This window comes from Acomys russatus, chromosome 16, assembly GCF_903995435.1.
Source record: "Acomys russatus chromosome 16, mAcoRus1.1, whole genome shotgun sequence".
Classification (NCBI taxonomy): domain Eukaryota; kingdom Metazoa; phylum Chordata; class Mammalia; order Rodentia; family Muridae; genus Acomys; species Acomys russatus.
Genome location: NC_067152.1, coordinates 36,081,893 through 36,106,491, shown reverse-complemented (window position 1 = coordinate 36,106,491; position 24,599 = coordinate 36,081,893). Strand labels below are relative to the sequence as shown.

The window sequence follows — 24,599 nt, the reverse complement described above, 5'->3', positions numbered from 1 at the left end:
CTTGGATTCTTTGAGGCTGTAAATGCTTGTAATCAGAGGTACAGGGTCTGAGCATCATTTCTTAAAGAAATTGTTTCTTGCTTGTTAAGAGAGAAGGCCTACAGGGAGAGAAGTCTTACCAACTTCCAGGTAGTTTAGTGGGATATAATACCGTCATATTTGTTTTTTAAATAGTATTTATTTTTTGTATATACATTTATATTATTACATATAAAACCCATCATATTTGGAGCTCTTCCTTTTATAGACAGTTTGATCAATATGGACAAACACTGGGAGATACCGTATCTTATGCTGTAATAATTTTTTTAACAGTGCCGGGCATGATGGTGCTTGCCTTTAATCCCAGCAGTCGGGAGGCAGAGGCAGGTGGATCAATGTGAGTTCGAGGCCAGCCTGGTCTACAGAGTGAGTCCAGGACAGCCAAGGCTACACAGAGAAACCCTGTCTTGAAACCACCCCCCCTGCCAAAATAATTCTCCTAACAAATGTGGTTGACACCACTTTACAGATGAGAAATTCAGATTTGAGAACAGTTAGGTGATTCTTCAGGAGCCATTCTGCTTATAGCACACAGGTCTGGGGTGCATAGATATGTTGAGTGTTTTCAGGGATGATGGTCTTCATTTCAAGTGCAGGTTATTGACACCTTAGTATTATGTATCCAAACATTAACAACTGCTGACCCTGATGAAGAAGATTTTGAACTCTTTCAGAATATATTATATTTGAAGACTAAGCATAGCAAAATCACCCCTTTTTTTGGTTCCTCTTTTGGAATATATTTAGCAGATATTTTCAGGGAGCATATGGAGTTTTGATACTATGCTCTCTTTCTTAACATTTTTGCAATATAACCTAAAACATTTTTATTTTTAAATTTTAATTGTTGGAAATTATAAAATATAATTGTAAATAAAAATGCTGAAGGCAGTGATGGTGTATAAGCTTAATGAGAGGTTGAAAATATTATGTGAATAGTTACTTTGAATAAAAGTATAAAAATAAGATCAGATGTAAAATAATTTAAAATTTTTATGAAAAACTCTATTATGCTTTAGGATGATATTCATAATATGTATGTGTGTTCACACAGACTATGAGAAAAGAGAAACAGTAAGAGACCCAGAAAGCTTAAATGAAATGGAACCAGCTTATCCTCCTCTTCCTAAAGTGCAAAAGACTGCAAGCGCCATGAGCCTGTGGAGAATGCAGGTCTGTGCAATAGCACGGCTTCGCATCTTAAAGCTAAAACGAGAGAGAAAAGAAATTTTGGCTTTGTGAGTATCAGAGTAATGTAATTTTAAACACATTTTTATTGAAAAATAAAATAATTCATATTACATCTCATTCGCTATTCCATCCCGTGCATCCTCTCATTCCTCCCTCCCTCCCGCTTTCACCCCATCCCCCTTCCCTATGACTGTGACTGAGGGGGACCTCCTCCCCTTGAATATGATGCTAGGGTATCAAGTCTCTTCTTGGTAGTCTGCTATCCTTCCTCCGAGTGCCATTGGGCCTCCCCAACAAGGGGACATGGCCAAATATGGGGCACCAGAGATTGTGTGAAAGTCAGTCCCCAGTTCCACTTAACTGTGGAGAATGTTCTGTCCTTTGGCTAGATCTGGGTAGGGGTTTGGTGATGACTGCATGTATTGTCCTTGGTTGGTGCCTTAGATTGAGCAGAACCTCTAGGCTCAGATCCACCCATCATAGTGTTCTTCTTGTAGGTTTCTAAGACCCTCTGGATCCTTCTATTTCCCCTATCTCCTATATTTTTCTCACCTAGAGTCTCAATAGGATGTCCTCTCCTCTGTCCCACTTTCCTGGTAAATGAAGACTTTCATGGGACCTGCCCCTTGGGCTAGTGTCCAGCTTTAAGTGAGTATATACCATTTGACTCTCTCTGATTCTGGGTTAGCTCACTCATTATGATCATTCTAGTTCAATCCATTTGTCCACAAATTTTGGAAATTCCTTGTTTTTAGTAGCTGAATAGTATTCTATAGTGTAAATGTACCACAGTTTCTTTATCCATTCTTCTACTGAGGGACACTTAGGCTGTTTCCATGTTCTGGCTATTATGAATAAGGCTGCTATGAATATGGTTGAGCATATGTCCCTGTTGTATGCTGGAGTGGAATAACTGCGTCTTGAGGAAGCCCTATTCCCAGTTTTCTGAGATAGCACCAGATAGAGTTCCAAAGTGGCTGTACTAGTTTGCATTCCCACCAGTAATGAAGGAGTGTTCCTCTCTCCCCACATCCTCGCCAGCATGTGCTGTCACTTGAATTTTTGATCTTAGCCATTCTGATGTATGTAAGATGGAATCTCAGAGTTGTTTTGATTTGCATTTCTCTGATGACTAAAGATGCTGCGATTTTGCGATGGTGTAGTTATCTATTTCCTGTGTCGTTTTGGTTGTAACTCATTCCTGTGAAGTGGAGTTTTCCTTCTAGTAGCTTTTGTAATTTTGGATTTGTGGATAGGTATTGGTTGAATTTGTTACTGTCATGGAATATTTTGTTTTCTCCATCAATGGTTATTGATAGTTTTGCTGGGTACAGTAGTCTAGCCTGGCATTTGTGGTCTCTTAGGGTTTGCAGGACCTCTGTCCAGGCCATTCTGGCTTTCATGGGCTCAGCTGAGAAGTCGGGTGTAATTCTGATAGGTTTGCCATTGTATGTTACTCTGCCTTTTTCCCTTGCAGCTTTTAAAATTTTTTCTTTGTTCTGTATATTTTGTGTTTTTATTATTATGTGACAGGAAGATTTTCTTTTCTGGTCTATTCTATTTGGTGTTCTGTAGGCCTTTTGTATGTTCACATGCATCTCCTTCTTCAGATTGGGAAAATTTTCTTCTATGATTTGGTTGAAGATATTTTCTGGGCCATGGAGTCGGGCGTCTTCTCTATCCTCTATGCCTATTATTCTCAGGTTTCTTCTTTTCATGGTGTCCTTAATTTCTTGGATGTTCTGTGTCAGGAACTTTTCTGATTTAGCATTTTCTTTTATGGTTGTTTCGAGTTCTACGATTGTATCTTCAAGTCCCGAAATTTGTTCCTCCGTTTCCTGGATTCTGTTTGAGAAGGCCATCTCTTTGTTGGCTGCTTTCTTCTGTATGGTCTCTGGGTCACATTTTTCTTCTGTGTGTTCCTTTATCATAGATTCCGTTTTTGTCCTCAGATCTTGAAGTGTTTTTTTTTTTTTTTTTTCCTTCATCTGTCTGTTTGTATTTTCCTGAAATTCTTCCAGTGCCTTTCTATATGACTCTTTTATGTCTTCCACCTGCTTGGTTGCATCCTCCTGCAGTTGTTTACAGATTTCATTCCTTTCTTCCATTATCATCTTCCTTACTAAGGACGTGAGGTCATTTTCTTGTATTTCAATTGTTTTTGGGTTCTCTGGGTTGATTTCATTGGGATTGCTGGGATCTGGAGATTCCAAACTGTTTTGGTTTTTGTTTGAGTTCTTTCACTCTCTTCTTGTCATTTTGGTGTCTCTGATGTTGGGAGGTAGCTTCTGGTGACCTTCACTAAAGTTCTCTGGATTTAACAGTCTGTGGCTCCATTCAAGTCCCTCGTCTCTGTGCAGTAGATCAGATACAGTGCTTGCTGGGTGCTGCCATCTTGAGGATCCACCGAGTAATGTAATTTTTTTAAGATAAAAAAATTTAAAGGTTTCAAACTACAAGAGAATTTAAAAGTAGCGCACATTACTTAGCATTCTTGCTCGACAGGAGGCGAGTGCAATATTGATTTTACTGATGGTTGGGATTGCCAGTATGTTAGTTCTTCATTAGGTTTATGAATGCATACTGTTTAGTTTTCATAGTGAGATTAAATAACATTTATTTAACAATGCTTCTTAGTAGTGTGACATGTTGAGATACTACTTTTAGAATGTTGGCACTTAATATTATGGTTGTATAAAGTAGAATTAATATCTAAAAAATAGTTATGGAATATATTGCTGAGAGAAAATGCTGTAGAGTCCTGTGGTAACCTTTTTTTTATTATTTAGTCTATTGACTCTTGGGATCGCACTGGCCCCATTGATTATGGACACAGCAACTCTTGCTATAATAAAGCAAAAAACCAACTGGGAATTTAAAACAGAACTGTATTTCCTTTCCCCTGGACAACTCCCTCACGGTCTGCAAACCAGCCTGTTGGTCATCAATAACACAGGTGAACAGGGAATCAGCATTTTAATACAGAAATAAATCTTTAACTGTCAAGTAGTACACGAGGGGCGCAAAAATTCTTGGCAGAACAAAAATGTGCATTTATAGAAAACGACTCTTTAGGAGCAGTGTACCACTTCCCTGATTTGGGGAGGACAAGACTGGTGGGAACGTGAGACAAGGGCCTTGTCACTGTCCACTCTGGCGTCCATCATTGCCCCTCACTCTCTTTGTACTTGGTTGTCAAGTATTTGGGGGTTTATTCTGTCATTCTTCCTTTAAGTGTGATGTGATTATTAACTATGTGTTAATTTTTCCATATGAGAACCCTTATTTGGTTTATATGAGTGCGAATGCCCATATTCTTGTACTCTGTTGTGGAATGGAGTTGTGATGTGTGACTGCCCCAGGGTACATGAAAATATGGTTTCCTATGTGTATTCCGTCCCATCTTAAGGGAACCCAGATTTGTCTGAAGTTTAACAAGACTATTTGCCCAATTCTTAAGGCCTCTATATATTTCCAGTATGAACTCTCACTTCAAAGGCCAGAAAAAAAATGGCCTCTTCAACCACCCATTCTGCTTTTCCATGATTGTTGTTGGGGGTTACTCAAAGTCTTGGCCTGCTGCTCTTATTAGACACCGTTGCTTTCAAAGTAAAGATTTATTTATTTATTACATATACAATGTTCTGCCTGCATGTGTGCCTGCATGCCAGAAGAAAGCATCAGATCTCATTACAGATGGTTGTGAGCCACCATGTGGTTGCTGGGAGTTCAACTCAGTACCTCTGGAAGAGCAGTCAGTGCTCTTAACCACTGAGCCATTTGTCCAGCCCCTTAGACACCATTTTTAAATGAGAAATGTTCCCAGAGATGACTATACCAGCTGTCACTGTGTCAATCAAGGCAGCCCTGGCTGCGCATCTGGCTCTAGTCCTGATTGGGTAGAAACAAGCCTACGTGGGGCTCAGAGCATGATGACTTGGCCACTTGAGCTTTGGTGTTGTAGAAAACTGGTTTGCTGTTGCATCTCTTTTGCCTGTGTGCACTAGGCTGTGGGGATTTCTCAGTTTTAATTCTCTCTCACTTAATTTCATCTATTTTATTCTTAATACATAAGAATTTATGATCTGATGGTGATATCCTTTTAATTTCCCATGGAAAAAATATGTTGTGCAGTATATATGCAAAGGTGGAAAATATGAATTATATATATGTATTATATTTAATTTTTAGATTGTCCCACACAGGATTTCTAATTTTTTGTTAAGATTAAGAAGAGGAGAATATTATCAAGATGAAGAAGCTGTAGTATTTATCATATTAATTTTTCAGAAATTATCAATTTACATACAGTTTAAAGGAAAAGTTATAAAATAGAATTTTCTTGTTTTAAGTATCACATACTAACTTACATTAGGCTGAATTATGGTGATAATTTATCACAATGTAATACTTACTAAATAAAAGATGGATGAGTAGTGGTTTATCTTTTTTAGGCCAATAGAAGTATTATGTTACACATGAAGTATGGCTCATGGTATACTAGGAATGTTAACTTTATATGGTTCGTGAATTTTTTTACTTGGTTTTATATTGCCTTGTGTTATTAAAATCATACTAGAATCAAATATTGAAGACTTCATACAGTCACTGAGGCATCAAAATATAGTTTTGGAAGTAGACGACTTTGAAAACAGAAATGGTACTGAAAGCCTGTCCTACAATGGAGCTATTATAGTTTCTGGAAGACGTACGGTATGTGTTCCTCTTGGCTTCTGCTTTTGTGACTTAAACACAATATCAAAGGGCTGCATTTTAATCATTTTAAAACTACAGAAAACTGGTATGTAGTAACTCAACTCAGCAAAACACATGAGTCTATATTGAATAAACAGACATTTTGGTGAAACATATTCTTTGTTTTAAATTAAGTAATTTTGCATTAAGTGGGAATGAGTTCATTGCTTAAAGTAAATAACTCAATATATCATGTTATCACTAATTAATGTAATTATGAATTTAACTACTCTTATTCAATAGCCAAATGAATGATGTTTTTATATATTGAGAAAGTACGTTAAATATTGTGATGTTCACATGAAAGCTAAAATAGAAAATTATTCTCCATGAACTACAAGTTGAGTTTAAGCCATCAGGGATCTATCAAGTAGCCCACTTGTAAATGCATCCTAATTATAAGAATAACTTGAGTCTCATTTACATTTCAGCCAAGTTAAGAGACAAAATTAATCAAAAGTATGTCTTTCTTCCCTGTTATAAGTAAAACAAAACTCAAAGCCTTAAAAGATATAATTTAAAAATTTAAATATAAAATATATAATTTTAATATATTGTAAAAACTCATCATTTTTATGCCAACCTTAGGAAACCACCTGCATGACATCTGCCTGCTGTATCTTATTTATTTGCTATATAAATTATTGATAGTATTAATATTAAAATAATACAGACCTTATATGACTATATGATTGTTATCATAAACATTACATATTAACATTTTCTTGGAAATCGTAAAAATACTATAGCAATGTTCCCATGAAAACCTCTTATATTCCATGTTTATTTCCTATCTGTTTACTCATCATAAACTGACAATATTTTTTTGTAAGGGCAGCATTTAAACCCTATTAACTGAAATTTCTTCATCAGCAAAATAGGAATGAAGTGATACAAAATTAATTACACTAGTAAAATTTAGTATTAAGTGGATCCTGGCTCTGCCTATCCACTGTATAAGGATCTAATATATAGTCTCACACAAACGATGCATGAACCCATTTTGACACCTCATTCATAGATGAGAAGATGAAGGCTCAGAAAAGTTAGTTACCGTGAAGATCAACACATGGCTAAAATCTGAGTCTTAGAAGTGTGTGTGTGTGTGTGTGTGTGTGTGTGTGTGTGTGTGTGTGTACAGTTCCTTTATTTGTCAAGGATTTTATCTTACTTGTTTGTTTTGGTTTGTTTTAAGGATTACCGATTTTCAGTTGTATGTAATACCAAGAGGCTGCACTGCTTTCCTGTTCTAATGAATATCATCAGCAATGGGATCCTTCATATGTTCAATCACACACAGTATATTAGAATTAAGGAAACTCTGTTTCCACTTGTAAGTACTAATTGATCTTGAGCAATTAAAAATTTGACAGTGAGTCTACATTACTCATGTTTGATTGTTGATCCTAAGGATGGTTGCTGCGCTCAGAGTTTGTATGCTGTCTGACTCATGTCTTCAACCACTCTGTTTGTTTGCATGGCAATAGTGATGCTGACAGGTGTTTTCACAATCCTGGCTTCAGACAATTCATAGAAGGGAGGTATTGGTAGAGACAGAACAGAGACACGCCATCATGCTTTATAGTCACACTACCTCTTTTCTTTGTCACTCCATCCCAGAAATGACAATAACTTTTTTCTTTTTAAAGATTTTATCTTATTTTTTGGCATATACATTTATATTATTACACATAAATAAAAAATCATACACAGCAAGAAGAACTACGAAACAGCCAGGGATTATAGGAATCTTACATTCATGGGAGCACATGCTAGTGTAGATTTTCTGCACATAATGGAAAAAGTGAGATGGTGTGTACTTGATGGGTCAATTGTGAATATATAATCATACATGGACAAACAATTATATACATTATATGTATATATGCATATAATATGTGTATATATGTGTATATTAAATACATGTATATAATATGTATTATATATGTGTATCCATTTATTCACATACATGCATATACATACAAAAATAATGTATGTATATGCGTGTTTGTATGTATGCATGTCCATACCTATGAGTTAAAGTATTATACATATGGCCATATTATTAAGGATGATTCAAGAAGTAGGGGTTCAAGGGAACTCAGCTAGGTGCAGTGGTGCACATCTGAAATCCCAGCACTCAGGAGGCCAAAGCAGGAGGGTCTCTGTGGGTCTGAGGCCAGACTGGCCTACAAAGCAAATTCAGGGCAGCCAAGGTTACACAGAGAGACCCTCTCTTGAAAATCCCAATACCCAAACCAACCAAACAAAAATAATAATAATTAAAAGAAAGAAGGCGGGGGTATAAAACTCACCTTGCTGGTTTAAGGCTTTGCTGGGTTTGATCCCCAGGATCCCAAGAGGGAAAATGGGCAGAAGAAACAGTTGTCAACAGCTTCTTGTTCTTTTTTTTTTTTAATAAAAAAGATGGATTTATTTTAATCTTACACGTATAGATGTTTTGCCTACATGTATGTCTGTATACTATGTGCATGCTATACCCAAGGAGCCTAGAAGAGACCATTAGATCCCATGGAACTGGAGTTACAGACAGTTGTAAGCTCCATGTGGGTGCTGGGCACTGAGCCTGGGCTCGCTGCGAGAGCAGCACACACTCTTAACTGTTGAGCCCTTTCTCTAGCCACCACCCTTGATTTTTTAAAATTTTATTTTATTTCTAGTTTTCACCAAATTTCTTCATCCAAGGGGGGGGGGTCCTTTATATCCACTAAATAGCAGTTTAATTCTGTTAGCTTTTCATTCTTCTCCTCTGTGGCTGGGAACCACCTTCTTGCTTGCTGTTTCTAGGAACTGGGCTATTTTTACATACCTCATGCAATGGAAACACAGCACATCTGTACCTTTGGTCTGGCTTATTTCGCTTAGCATTGTGTGTTTCAGATGGGTCTGCCTTGAGACGTTTGACGAGGTTTTCTTCCCCATTAAAATTGAACAATACCCTATGAGAGGTCCACCTCAGTCACAGTCATAGGGGAAGGGATTAAGGGGAAAATGGGAGGGAGGGAGGAATGGGAGGATACAAGGGATGGGATAACCATTGAGATGTAATATGAATAAATTAATAATATATATTTAAAAAAGTTGAACACTGCTCATTCAGCACGTAGTCATACTTAGTCTTGTTTCTTCACACACTCACTAATGGCGTTCAGGTTATCTCTACTTCTCACTTACCGTAGCGATGCTCTCAACATTAGTGTCTAGAAGCCCTCTGCTTGTTCTTTTGGCTGTACACTCCACCTCAGGTCCAAAAATAGTCTTGGTTTCCTCTGTTTCTTTTTTGAGTTGAAGTCTCATGATACCTGATAAGTAGAGTTTTCACTTCAAAAGACGATACTTCGGTTTTCCACTAAAGCTTCTGTTGTATTCGCAGGAATCCCTTATGTTGTGGTTTGGGCTACTGGAAACCTTTCCGTTCATTCTGCTCATTGCGTGCAGCATTTCTCCACGTGTCGCCATGAGCAGTGTCAGTGATTACAAAGTAAGAAGTGTGGGTGGGGAACTTTTAAGAACCCCAGTAATTGTATTTTTAATGTTATAAGTGCCAAATACTTTCCCGTGTGGTATAAGGAAACATGCAGAATTAATTTAGACAATGTAGCTTGGAATTATTTCCAGCAACCCAGGCAGCTTATTTTTAGAATGCATAATGTTTTTTTACTTCAAAGTTATGTGGAAAGTACAATGATTTTCAGATTGTCACGTTACTTCAAATCTACAAAGCAGAATATGATGTATCTTTCGGATGAACTGTTTCCTAGCTGCAAGGAAAACAATCATTGAGGTTGACATCTAAGATAAAATCTAAAACCTACATGCCCTTTGTACTCTGGAAATTACAATTTTATGTTTGTTTACATCCTTTATTCTGACAGATATATAAGGTTTATAGAAGCCTGCTGACTTTCATCATTTTGAGCCACTAACTGGCAGAGATGATGTACAGAAAAAGGAAAATTTATTTTTATCCATCAGGTTCACAAAAACCTTCATTATTGTTATTAACAACAACAACAATAATAATAAAACTTGGAAGCCTTTGAAAGGCTTTCTTTTATTTTCAGTGGCTCGATCTTTTAAAAAACATAATTAAAATTTTCCTCAAGAACTTCATATACAAATACTAAATTATTTATATCATTTCTCCTTCTCCCAACTCCCATGCCCTCCATTATTAATAATCTCCTTTTCTCACACTCAGAAGTATATATACATATATGTATATACATACACATATATACATACATACACACACATATGTGAATACATGTATATGTAGATACAACCTGATAAATACACCTAATATTACCCATATGTGCATGTGTTTAGGGCTTACCACTTGGGATTGGATGACCTGTGGAGGGCTCATCCCTTGGGAAGATGGATTCTCACCTCCTCTGTAGTCATGAATAGCCTAGAGCTATCTTCATCTAAGGGTACGGGCTTGTGAGATTACCCCCATTCTGTTGGCATGTCCACTCATGCTGTCATTGTTCAGGTCTTGTTTAAATAGCTACATAGTTTCATTGGTGTAGCTTTCCTGTCATATCTAGAGGTCACACAGTCTTGTATCAGACTTCTTTGGTCCTCTGACTTTTAAAAATCCTTCATTAGATTTCTATTTATTCTCTTAGACCTACTATTTGTCAGCTCAAACTACCATACCAATCAAGGATAATGCATGCAGTAAACCTAGAATCCCTATCCAGATCTAGCCAATGGACACCATATTCTCCAGAGTTGTGTCGAGAGCAGGGACTGACTCGGACATGAACTCTGGTGCCCTTTATTTGACCACTTCCCCTTGGTGGGGGAGGCCTGGTGAACTCAGGGAAAGAGTAAGCAGGCTACCAAGAAAGAGACCTGATAGGCTGTGATCTTATAGTGGGGGATGAGGTCCCCTTCTGTCACAGACCTAGGGGAGGGGAATAGGATGAAAGAGGGAGGGAGGAGGAATGGGAAGATACAAGTGAGAGGATAACAATTGAGATGTAATCTGAATAAATCACTTAAATAAAAAATTAAAAAGAGAAAAGCCCCACACTTGGCCTCAAGTAATGAGAACTAGAAAACATTTAGATTTTGTTTCATTAGTTATGGGTTAAAGTGGTATTTCACATCAGTGAAATAAATACCAAATAAAACATGGTTAAGGAACTGGATTTGTAGATCTAGGTTCTTAAGCACTATATATCTAATTATTTTCAATAGTAATTTAATATTAATTTCCCTTAAAATTCTTGCACTTTAACTCACACATATGCACATATGCAATGCATTAGCCAGTCAATGTTAATAATACATTTTTATGACAAGAAAATAAGGTTAATTTATGTTTTATTATGATAAGATCCACTGGACCAGCACTTGGTATACTTGAAGAAGTCAATCATTTCTCCTTGTGTTGTATTTAAGTTGATTGTTGGTATGATTTTTATGTCATATGTATTAAAGAGTAGATTAACATCCTATGAACTTTACACACATTGGCTATTTTTGCTTTTTGTTTCACAATAGCAAGTGTTTGAGGAAATAATTTAATATATTGTAAAAACATTCCCAGAGATCAGGAATTATTGGGAGGATTAAGTTCACTGCTAACAAACACACAACAGTGATTCCAACAAGAAAGGATTGTTGGACTTGTTCCCAGAGCAAGAATGCTGGCCAGGTGGTGGTGGCACACACCTTTTCAGGTGAATCTCTCTGAGTTCAAGGCCAGCCTGGTCTACTCAGGGAGTTCCAGGACAGCAAGGCTACACAAAGAAACCCTGTCCCTGTCTCTGAAGGCCTAGGAACACAGAATTGACAGGAAAATAGATACCGAAACATTTGTGTTCCTCCCTTTGATGGTCAGACTGGTAAAATAATTACCTCCAAAAGTTAAACATCCCCAAGAAATCCTATTTTGGAGAAGGGAAAGGTTGAAGCTTGGTGCCAGACAGAAAAGGGTCTTGTCCCCCAGACAGAGATTTCACACAGTTCTGACAACTTTACCAGACTACCTTGCAGGAGAGATGGAGCTGAGACAATGATTGGTCAGTAATGGCCCACACCTTGACCATGCTGCCTTAGTTATGCATACCACTTGCATATACTTGTCCTCTATGGAAACCTACACCTCATGTCAGTATCCCTGACTAGACCATTCTATCTGCCTTGTCTCCCCAGTGGGATTGCACTGAACAAATCACTTTTCAGTTTCTTGGTATTCTTTGCCCTTTGTTTGGTTCAGTAGGTTGAACTGCCAGCCTTAGCTTGTTGGGGCTCCTAGAGCCCAGCCTCTGACCCTCAAATATCCAAAAACAACTCTGACATTTCTGGCCCTCGCCTTGTGACATAAAGATGACAGAACTTCGTCAGTCACACCATAGTTTGACACACAATGAGGAAAAGCACAGATTAAAAAGCCATGTAAAAATTGTTATTATCTAAGATAATTAACTGAAGGAGCTGTTTAAATCCCACTGGCTCACAGAATGGGAGAGGGTAATTTCTCAAAAAAGAATCTTTAAGGTAAGATGATTCCTCAGATTCTTTTTTGAGGAATCATCTTACCTTAAAGATAGCAAACAGATACTAGAGACACATGTCTACTATGTAGACACTTGACACAACATGAATTTGGTATGATTTTCCAAGATTCAAAATTAAAATACTTCCCAAAACTGTGCCTGGGAGTGGAGCTATGAGTAAAACCAACTTCAAAGGCTCAATTTGAGTACTAAATAATATAATATACTTAAAAATGTAAAGCGTAACTCTCCAAGTAGGAATAAAGTTTGAAAAGAAAAAAAAAAAAACCCTATTCCTTAAAGGTTATCATCTACCACTGGAATGTTGTCAAATTAGACCGCTAGAATATGTTGTCATTATAGTTTTCACAGAACTAGAAAAGGCAATTATAAGGTTCATATAGTTCATTTTGTTCTTTGCAGAACTAGAAAAAGCAATTCTAAAGTTCATAGAAGCACAAAAGTCTGGGTAGACAAAGCAGCCCTCAGCAGAAAGCACCAAGCCAGAGAGACTGTGATTTAGCTCAACCTCGCATGCATAAATCCATGGGTTTGATCCCTGCCATTGATAAACCAGGAGAGAGGCACATGCCTGTAATCCTGCCACTTGGGGCATGGAAACAAGGAGATCAGAAGTTCAAGGCCATCCTTAATGCATAGCTTCAGACTGGCCTCAACCACGTAAGAGCCTTAAAGAAAAATCTTGTATTTGAACTGAACTGGCGTGTGTTCTTTGTTTTCTCGTCAGAGCAAATCTGACTCCCGGCTGTGGCTCTCTGGCCTCTACCCTTCTGCCTACTGGTGTGGGCAGGCAGTAGTGGATATGACCATCTTCAATGTAATTCTCCTATCAAGCTTCTTCATGTTCTACCTGACAAAACTGACTCACGTTTACTCGGGGGGTGAAATCGTGCTCTCTGCAGTAAGTAATGTGACACAGACAAAGTTCTGTATGGCAATTAAAAATGAAAATGCAATGTTAGTTGTTTTCTTTTTTTAAATTTTATTTTATTAATTTATTCATATTACATCTAAATGGTTATCCCATCCCTTGTATCCTCCCCTTCCTCCCTCCCATTTTCCCCTTACACCCCTCCCCTATGCCTGTGACTGAGGGGGCCTCCTCCCCCTGTATATGCTCATAGGGTATCATGTTTCTTCTTGGTAGCCTGCTATCCTTCCTCTGAGTGCCACCAGGCCTCCCCATCCAGGGGACGTGGTCAAATATGGGGCACCTGAGTTCATGTGAAAGTCAGACCCCAGTCTTCACTCAACTGTGGAGAATGTCCTGTCCATTGGCTAGATCTGGATAGGGATTTGAAGTTTACTGTCTGCGGGACGCCCGGGCCCAAATCTGCCTATCATAATGTTCTTCTTGTAGGTTTCTAGGACCATCTGGATCCTTCTACTTTGCGTTAGTTGTTTTCATATTTGGGATTATCCCATAAACCTTACCACATGCAGATTACAATTACAATAAAATAGTCTTAAATATTCATAATCTAAATTTTCCCTCACATGTTTTATTTTAAACTGATATTATCTATATTGTCTTTAGGTTTTTCTATCATTTGGTTGTGCGGCTTCTCTTGTCTTCTTGACATATGTGATATCATTCGTGTTTGGCAAAAGGAAAAAAAACAGCTTCTTCTGGTCAATTTTCTTCTTTGCTGTAAGTATCAAAGACAGTCACCTTATTTTGTCTTGAGCTATGGAAAAATTTAAAATGTAGATTAAATTTAAAAATTCAAATCCAGTGCCCCAAATTTTTGACAGCTGACATGATACAACAACAACTGACTTCATGTGATGGTTTCCTGCCAAAATGCAAGTACACAATGAAATTTACTCAGTATTTCCAGCGGACCATTTAAATTTATGTATGTAAACTACACAGCAAGCGTCATTTAATTTTGTATTAAGATTTGAAATTCTATCCTAAAGGCATTTCATATACATGCAATTATCCCACAAGTCCAGGAAAGTCTGTGCTTCAAATGATTATTATTCTCAAAGATTTCACATTAAAATTACCCCATAAAAGGGACTGAGAAATGTTACTCGTGTTAGTGTTACTTGCGCTGACTTGGTTATGTTTCTGAAGAATTCCTGTATAGCTCTTTGAATAGAATTCAATAAGACCATCCAACAAGACCAGAGTTTAAGATGTTCAGTTGAGCTTTCAGGGCCTTCAGAATAAAGGGCTCCCTGGCACTGCAAGAACCAGAACTGGCTTCCTAGGCCCTTCTGGAGTTTGGCACTGCAATATGTTCTTGTCATCTGCAATTGTGTTGGGCTGCATCTGTAGGTGTCCTAGGATGCCTATGGTTCACACACCACACTTTGGGCATGCCTGATATCTTGTTGTTTTTTTCAAGCCTGATATCTTATCCTCAGCTGTAAGAGTTTCAGATACCACATTTTAATTCCTGTGCCAAATAATTTGTTAATATCCACACCTATTTCATATCTATATATATGAAAATGGAGGGTTTGTCTGAGGTGATGAGAAACTTTGTTATATTTACACAAGCAATAAAGACAGAATGCTCTTCAAGCTGCCTTTAAGCTGGTATCTCTAAGGCATGATTCAATGTCTGTCAATATCATAATCTAAATTTTTGGCATGAGATTCCTGAAACTATGAGAGACCCTAACCCAAGGCCAGCTGTGAGAAAATATATGTGTCTGATACCACTAACTGGCTTCTACAGCAAATGGGTGGACACAGCTGGCTGATGTACCTTATTAATACAGCACTCATCGATTATGTCCCTGGATTGAGCTTGGTTGTATTTAACAGTTACTCCTACTGTCGTCTTCACAATCCATGCCAAGCACAGGAGCTACACCTAGTGCCACAGAGTGTCTCATCTGAAAGACTATCCAAGAGAATCTGTGAGTCAGTCACTTGAGGGCATCTGGACTAGCTAACAGATTCACTGGCATCATCCTATGCTCTCCCCGGTACTGACTATGCTGAGCAGACAAGAGGAGAGGCTAAGCTGACTGTAACTCTCACCTGATTTTTATTTCAACTACTGCTCTCGTGTGTCTGGCAAGGGTAAACAAAGCAACCATGCTGATCCCTTAGGGTTGCCAGCTGTTTCAGGGCTGAGTGAATGATTTCTTGGTCCTGATGCTTGAGTATTTCAGAGTTAAGGTCAATATGGCTGTGGACAGGTGTGTCACTCTCAGTCTTGAAGATGGCAGAGATGCCCTAGTAAGTGACCTCAAAGTTATTCTTTCAGCTACTTTGTCTTCAGGACCAAGGAACTGACATCCTGGAGTAATAGTTTCTCCTGTAGCTTTTTCCTCTCTTTGTGTTGTCTTTATTTACAAAGAAATCACATAACCTTAGGGAAAGCGCTCATCTGGCTCAGCACTTTTGCTGATGTCAAGTGAAAAAAAAAATCACATAAGTTAGGCACATAACTTATGTTAATTTGCAGAAAACAATCTCTCAGATGAAGATGCAGGAGTTCAGATGATCAGAAGTAGGAAATTTTTTTTTTTTTTTTTTTTTTTTTTTTTTGTTAAGAAAATAAAGGTGCCCTGGAAATTGAGAGAAGAGAAAAATAATCCTGGACAAGTGTGCAAGGCCTTGGCAGAGAGATAGCAGAGGTTGCTGCAGAATAAGAGCAGTCCTTCAGAACTGCCGTCTAAAATAACTGCTGGGCTCTAACTTAATACTTAGCCATAAAGCATTTGGTTCTATTCTAAATTGCTTTTAGTGAATGATCAGTCGCCCTGGGAAGACAGAAAGGTTTAAGGAACAATACTCAAAACCTACACAGCTCTGCGCACATTGTTGCCTTGGATTGTCAGGAAAGTGTATTTGGTCATTTTAGCTTTCCCTTTAATTTCTAGACTTTTCATCTAAAAAGAATATTCTTAGTCTGATTAATAGCTGGAGAATGTATTCTCCAATCCGAGCCTGTGTCATGTCTTCACTCTTTTTGGTTGATGTACTTTAATTACATCTCTCTTTTCCCTTTCTTCTCTCTAAAGCCTCCCATATACCCCTCCCCACTCTTCTGCAAATTCATGGTACATTTTAAAAAAATTAATTGTTACTGTGTGCATATGCATATGCGTATTTGTATTTTCACATGTATTTCTACATGTAACCAGTTCAGTCCATATACTGTTATTTGTATGTATCTTTTCAGAGACCATCAGGTACTGGAAAACTATCAGTGCGCTCTTCCCTGGGGAGGGCCATCTATCCTGCTCCCCACTTCACTCCACTTCCTAGAGTTCTATGTGGAGGGCTGAGGCCTCGTGGCCTTTGCTTTCTGCAGTTAGGCATGTCAGTTGCTATCATGCTCGTTCAGCTCACATTTGGGTGCTCATGTTGGTGACACCTGATGGGCATAGCTTGAGATGTTACCAGGAGAAACACTCTCACAGAAAACTCTCTATTACTCTGGATTTTTACAGTCTTTCCTTACTGTCTCCCACAACGTTGCCTGAGCCTTAGGTACGGGAGTGTTATGTATACGTAGCCACTGGGATGGATCTTCACAAGTCTGCATCTTGATTGTTTTGGTTTTCTGTAATGGTCCTCATCTGTTGCAAAAGAGAGTTTCCTAGGTAGATAGACTACACTTATAATGTTTATAAATTGTTGTTAGGGATGTGCTGGCTTAGTGAAGTCGTGGTTGTAGACTCACTTCTCACAACTATGATGTCACTAGTACTGTGTAGTTAACTAGGGTTCTAGCATCAGACATGGTCTTGTCATCTCTTCACTCTGCCGATAGTCTGCTTTGCTTTGAGGTCACAGAATCTCATGTGTCTTTTTTTTTTCTTTTGGCTCTTGTATTTTTGAGGTCACATCCCAAAAGACAACCAGTTAATAGCCAGACTATATGAGGAACTGAAATAATTTAGCGACAGGAACATATAATCCAATATAAAATGAACAAGTGACCTTTAACAATACTCAAAACAGAAATGCAAGTGGATAGCAAGTGTATTTTGAAATGCTTAGATCATTACCCCTCCCACCAAAGTTCAAGAATTATTATCAAAGACCAGCTTCAACACCACAGGGTAAACTGAGTATAGATCAATGACTGGCTGGTCACCCAGCAGACTCTCTTTGAGGTTAACTGCAGGGGGCCAGAATTAAATTGCTGGTAGTGGGCCAGTGTGGGTAAGTTGGCGCTTACACTATTAACAATAGAAAACATAGGCCTTCACTTTTTTCAGGCTTTCTAGATTCTTGTCAATTTTTTATTAATTAAGCATTTTTACATATATATATATATATATATATATATACACACACACACACACACACACACAACAAGCTACCTATAGCAAGAAGAACCATGACACAATCAGGAATTACATAAAGGTTACATTCTTAATGTTTTGGCTGTTTGTATTTGACAGCCTTGAAGAAGACATCTTTCCTATCTTGGTGCATCTAAAATCCTGAATGTAAATTAATCTCCATCACATCTTGCCACTATCAACTTAAAACATCTGTTTAGACCTAAAAACATATTAACCCTTAAGCAACTAAGCTTCATCGTAAAACTAAGCTACCTGGTCTTCAACTCCATCAGAGACTTGAGAAGGAATAAACTTGATTACCTGAGTATGCCTGGAGTGCAGGTTAGTAGCTTCCCATATGAGAAGATGACAGAGACAGTTTGCTACCTGAATAGTCACCCAAAACTCCATAATGTTGGAGCATCTTCTTCTGCCTTCTAGCCTAATATATCTGACAGACATATTTGTGAGGCAGAATCTATTGAGGACTTGCTTACTCTGTCTTGGCAGAGTTTGGCTATCAACTCTGGCTGTATCCAAGTTTGCCTATTTTAAGGCAGAATTCTGTCTGTGGTAGAAATGAGGACATTTTGCACAGTGGCTTGTTTGTCACATTTGAAGCCATCCTTATAAGGAGGCTCTTTGATGCTCATCATCCTCTTTGAGGAGTTAACCTGTTTCATTGTCAGTGAGTCTTTAAAATAATAAAAACATTTAAAAATGCCAAGATGAGACTTGATAGTCTATGACCATATGGTGGCGGAGGAGGTCCCCTTTGGTCACAGACGTATGGGGGAGGAATAGGGTGAAAGTGCGAGGGAAGGAGGAACAGGAGGATACAAGTGAGGGGAAAACAATTTAGATGTAATCTGAATAAATTAATTATTTAAATTAAAAAATGCCATATTCTACACGTCACTGAGATTTTTGAAGACCTTATCTAACTATCCTACCTTATCTTTCTATAGAATCATGTCTACCTGTGTATTCTTGTGATAAAAGTAGACTAGTAATTGACATGACCATGATTTGATCAACCAACAATAAACTTATATAATTTATTTATCCTAAACAGCCTGCAATAGCACTTTCAAAGTATTGAAAGTAAACATTGTATTATAGTTGAGTTATATGGGTACAATACCTCATATTAGAGTAGAAATATATATACACATATACATATATATGTACATATATAATGTATATGAAGAATAAACTTACATTTGAATTCTATACCACTGTATCTAGAATTAAACTTATTTTACACCTATATGCAAATTCTATACCAGTGAATTAAAAATAACCTTGTGAGTGACAATTGAGGCATTAAGTTGAGGAGTAGATTCACTAATCTACTTTCTGTTCTATCTTCCATATATATTTCTACATTTCTCTTTTTTTTCAATCCCTATCTCCAAACCTAAGAATGTAAGATAAAGGAAAAGAGAGACATCACTGAGTCCAACCTTGTTTTCTCTCTAAATAAGACCAAAAATAGTTTGCAATCAACTCCCATTGATAGTAACCCTCTATGGCCCAAGAAAACAACCATAAAGCTACCTGACCCCCCCTTAAAGGAATTGGGGCATTATTCTCTTAAGGTTTCTTCCGGCTGATTTGGGACAAATAATACCTTTGTAGGGGCCCAAATAAAATTGGAGAAATGGTTAAACAAGCTAGGGGTAGCATTTGTGGTCCAGTTTCTAATTGTTGAGAAATTCCAGCCTTAATTAAAGTCCTGTGTGGAACAGTCTGAAATGCTGGACCAATTGGGATTGGAAACTTTCTTTGAAAGTGTCCTGGGAACTGTCTTGTTCTGATGAGGAACCGCAACTGAAGCATTTGGTGCTGAAACATGGATACAGGATGTCAGTGTCCAGCATCCTTTCAGGTCTGATCCAATGTCAGTGTCTGGTTCTTTTGTTCTGAAAGCATATAATGTCTCACAAGCATTTTGTAGTCCTAAAATTATAAATGTATAAGGTGTGCATGATGCACAGAACAATTAAGGCTGGTTTTCTGCTCTTTGTATGAGCAGGAAAAAAGACGTCTGTAAATCTTCATTCATACCATATGAAGAATGGTATCTAATAGTAATTCATAGGCGTTCTGTAGCCAACAAGAAGCGTTCATGTCTCAGGCAGTCTCAGAGCCATTCCCATGTAGTGAGATTAGTAATATAATTTACTTGATTGATCTGTAGTTTAAATTCTTCACATCCCAATTGTATCCCCCTCCCTCATTCTCTCCTGATGCCCCTCCCTCCTTTATCCACTCTCCCTCCCTCCCTTAGTCCTCAAAAGGGGAGCCCTGCTTCTTAACATCTGACCTCAGCCTATCATGTCTCATCTGTACTACCTGTAACCTCTTCCTCTATAGCCTGACAAGGCAATCCTGCCACGGGGGAGTGATCTAAGTTTGGTGGCAGAGTGCATGTCTGAAGTAGTCCCTACTCTCTACACATGGGATCCACAAGGAGACTGTGCTACAACATCTGAACAGAGGGTCTAGGTCCACATCATACATGGTCCCTGGTTGATGCTTCAGTCTCTGTATTATAGTGTAGTTATCCTGTATTATGTGGCTAATGTCTGCTTATGAGTGAGTATATACCATGCATATCTTTCTGAGTCTGGGTTACTTCACTCAGGATGATCTTTTCTAGTTCCATCCATTTGCTGGCAAATTTCAAGATCTTCTTGTTTTAAATAGCTGATTAGTATTCCATTGTGTAAATGTACCACAGTTTCTTTATCCATCTTCAGTTGAGGGACATCCAGTTTGTTTCCATTGTCTGGCTATTACAAGTAAAGCTGCTATGAACGTAATTGAGCAAATGCCCTTGTTGTATGGTGTAGCATCTTTTGGGTATCTTCCCAGGAGTGGGATGGCTGGGTCCTGAGGTAGAGTTATTCCCAATTTCCTGAGAAAGCACCAGATTGATTTCCAAAGTGGTTGTACAAGTTTGCACTCCCATCAGCAATGGAGGAGTGTTCCCCTTTCTCCACATGCTCACCATTACATGCTGTCACCTGAGTTTTTGATCTTAGCCATTTGGATAGGTGTAAGAAGGAATCTCAGAGTCATTTTGAGTTGTATTTCCCTCATAACTAGGAATGTTGAGCATTTCTTTAAGTGTTTCTTAGCCATTCGATATTCCTCTGTTGAGAATTCTCTGTTTAGTTCTGTACCTCATTTTTCAGTTGGATTATTTGGTTTGTTGGTTTTAATTTCTTGAGTTCTTTATATATTTTGTATATTATCCCTCTGTCAGATGTAGGGCTGGTAAAGATCTTTTCCCAAACTATAGGCTGTCGTTTTGTTCTGTTAACAGTGTCCTTTGCCTCTCAGAAGCTTTTCAGTTTCATAGGGTCCCATTTATTAATGGTTCATCTTAGGGCCTGAGGTGTTGGTGTTCTGTTCAGGAAGTTGTCTCCTCTGCCAATGAGCTCAAGGCTCTCCCCCAATTTCTCTTCTAACAGATTTAGTGCACCTGGTTTTATGTTGAGGTCTTTAATCCATTTGGACTTGAGTTTTGTGCAGGGTGATAGATCTGGATCTATTTTCATTTTTCTACATGCAGCCATCCAGTTAGTCCAGCACCATTTGTTGAAGATGCTATCTTTTTTCCATTGTCTGGATTTGGCTTCTTTGTCAAAAATCAAATGTCCATAGGTGTGTGGTTTTACTTCTGGGTCTTTGATTTATTCCATTGACCAACCAGCCTATTGCCATGCCAGTTCCATGCTGTTTTTATTACTGTTGCTCTATAGTACAGCTTGAGATCCAGGATAGAGATTCCTCCAGAAGATCTTTTACTGTACAGGATCATTTTAGCTATTCTGTGTTTTTTGTTTTTCCATATGAAGTTGAGAATTGATCTTTCAAGGTCGGTAAAGAATTGGGTGTGTATTTTCATGGGAATTGCATTGAAGCATGGGGCTCTCAGCCGCTCCCATCCCATTCTGACTGATGGCGACAGCCAGTATGCGGCCAATGCTCCAGCACCATCCATTTTTAGGGCTGGTTGATTTGACAGGTGAGTTGTTACCACTTCTTAGTGGATTCCTACTTCCATGGCTACCGTCCTGTTTGGCTTCACTTTTAAGTAACAACTGACAGATGACTATGTAGAGAAAATGTTACATAAAATATAAGGAAATGTTAAGTAGTCATAGATTGCAGTCCTGATTTTTTTCGGAAAGATGGGTGGAACTTGAGGACATTATATGCAGTGAAACTAGATATAAAACCACAAATAGCACATGTTCTTCCTTCAATATGAAAGCTAAGAAAAGTGATTACAATCATAGAATAGTGATTATTAGAAGTTTAGAAAAGGTGGGAGATGGAGAGCTCATGAACCAAGATTGGATGCTGAGTTCCGAAACACAGATATAAAAACTTATTTCTAATGGTCCACTCACAATGGAATCAACATGAGTATGTGCACATCATACACACACACACACACACACACACACACACACACACACACACACACACCCCACACACACACATACACACATGGTATCTAGAAAAGATTAACTCAGAGGTTCTAAACAAAAATGATAAAGTGAGGGAAATGCTAATTACCTTGATTTGATTGGTACACATTGTATGTGCATTCAGATATCACACACACACACACACACACACACACACACACACACACACACACATCCTGCTCAGAAGTATAGTACATGTTCAGCATCATGAGGCACTGAGCTCAACACTCAGCATCCCCTATTAAAAAAAGGAAGAAAGGTCATACTGAACATGCAGTAGGTATAATTAACATGTGCTGATAAATTTTTTTTTTTTACTGGGAAGAGAATATGTCTGTGTATTTTTATTTACAAAACCATTTCCCTTTTTATTTCAGGAATGGAAAATTGTTATGACCATGTACTGTACCTTTATATGGGGAATTGTGGAATTCGTCATTTTATGTAGTGTTCTTGGACTTTCCCTGCAGGTCTCTATCATCTTATTTGAAATCATTTTTACTGATTTCAGTGAAAATTTGCTTATTGCCCTCATGGTGCTATTTCCTTCATTTTCACTGAATGCACTCCTGGTCATTTTGGAAATGGTAAGAAATGTCATCAACTGTTCCATTAAAAAAATGAATATATAAGCTATCTGCTGTACCTAGATCTGAAGAAATAGAAAGTGTGTTTGTGGGTTTGGAGAATGAAAGCTAACGGACATGAGGGATTGCTTTGTGAGGATTACAGCGCTCTGAAGTTGAACTGTGGTGATGCTTACACAATTTATTTTTAAAAAGTCCCGAGTCTGCAGACTTAGATTGGGTAAATGTCAGGGCATGAAAATAAACTGCAATAAAGCTGTTAAAAAGCTATGCCATAAGCACTTTGAAAATGTAGGCATGGTTGAATGTTATTAGAAGCCAAAGCCGGGTTTCTAAAGAACTTCCTGTTTCAATGGGCACTATTAATGACTGAGAAGTTCAGATGCAGTACTGTTCAGTTACTCAAGAGCGTTTGTCAAACGCCATTCTGTGCTGGTCATTAGGGACACCTAATGAGCAAAGTAGTACAGTTCTCCCTTCATAGAGTTCAGCAGAAACAAAGGTGGATCAACTTGTTTTGCTGTTGACAAAGCAATGACTGGAAGTTTTGATCACAACTTGTCCTTTTGTTTAGTATTTTTTAAGACGTAAGTAGGTGAGGTACATGAATCTAGATGTGGCACAGGGGACTCAGGAGCAGTGACTTGCTTTCTCTATAATGGATTGATGATAAAGGAATAATGCCAAGGGCTACATGGTATGACTGGGAAAACAGCTGTCATGAGATGGGAAGGGGTGTGTGCAGAGTCTTATTTTGGAAACCTGGGGCAAATGTCTTAGTGCACAATGTAAGCATCTCTCTCTGCTTTGCTTCCAGTAAACGCTTTTATTTTAAGTCAAAACATTTTTTTCAATGAAAGCAGATACAGGTTAGCTGCTTATTGAGAAAGGATTTATAGTAGAGGGTGTAGGGAGTGCATCAGCACACAGAACTGAATTTAATGAAGAAAATAGTCAGTATGCAAAACACATTGTTTAAGTGCAAACTGTGAAGAAAATGTATTTAGCTATTGTTTTTTTCTTTTCAGAGAGCCTACCTGTACTATGAAGAATTGAAATCTAGTTTATCTGGGGTTGATTTTCTATTATTCCTCACAGTAAGACTTTCTGTCTCACTACATACCCTTAGGATAGATATTCTTTACTATATGATCTTGTCTGAAGATTGCTATCTCTGAAAGTGTTTTAGTCATAGTTTTGGATAAAGTAATGACTTTCAGACATGAATTTTGTTATTAGAATAAACTTTTGTGTGCATATATGCAATAAGTTAAGAATTAAGTATAGTATCAATTTTGGTTTGTCTATTTTTTTTTACCATCCTACATTTAAATATGAAAGTGCAAAAAATCAGATGAATTTTCTGAATTATGAATAAAAGGCAGAATTGAATATGATTGAATGGAAAAATGGTTATTTTAGATTTAAATAACGCTCGGCAATAACTGCAGTTTCCGTGACAAGAGTATATACATGGGGCAAGAGGAGAAGAGGGAGGGAACCATGTGGGAATGCATTGCAAGCTGAGAAAGAATAAAGGCCCGGGTCTGGGTGGGCATAGCACAGCAGAAAGAACCAGTTGTATTATGGGTCATTTTAATGACAAAACAGAATTTACTGACCTTTAAAATATGAGTTATGAATAGTAGAAAAGAGATAGGTTTAAGCTATTGTGTTTTTATTTCCTAACATAA

The 24,599-nt window shown here is 37.9% G+C and overlaps 1 protein-coding gene across 1 annotated transcript in view; it reads left to right on the top strand.

Moving 5' to 3' along the window:
* Positions 1 to 24,599, top strand: part of LOC127200814 (ATP-binding cassette sub-family A member 6-like) — a 70,945-nt gene that overhangs the window by 34,361 nt on the left and 11,985 nt on the right. Inside the window, exons 19-27 of the mRNA XM_051159281.1 lie at positions 1,097 to 1,280; positions 4,023 to 4,189; positions 5,813 to 5,946; positions 7,184 to 7,321; positions 9,383 to 9,490; positions 13,273 to 13,446; positions 14,083 to 14,196; positions 22,789 to 22,905; positions 23,934 to 24,002. Coding sequence (XP_051015238.1) covers positions 1,097 to 1,280; positions 4,023 to 4,189; positions 5,813 to 5,946; positions 7,184 to 7,321; positions 9,383 to 9,490; positions 13,273 to 13,446; positions 14,083 to 14,196; positions 22,789 to 22,905; positions 23,934 to 24,002 — 1,205 coding nt within the window. The remainder of the gene's footprint in view (positions 1 to 1,096; positions 1,281 to 4,022; positions 4,190 to 5,812; positions 5,947 to 7,183; positions 7,322 to 9,382; positions 9,491 to 13,272; positions 13,447 to 14,082; positions 14,197 to 22,788; positions 22,906 to 23,933; positions 24,003 to 24,599) is intronic.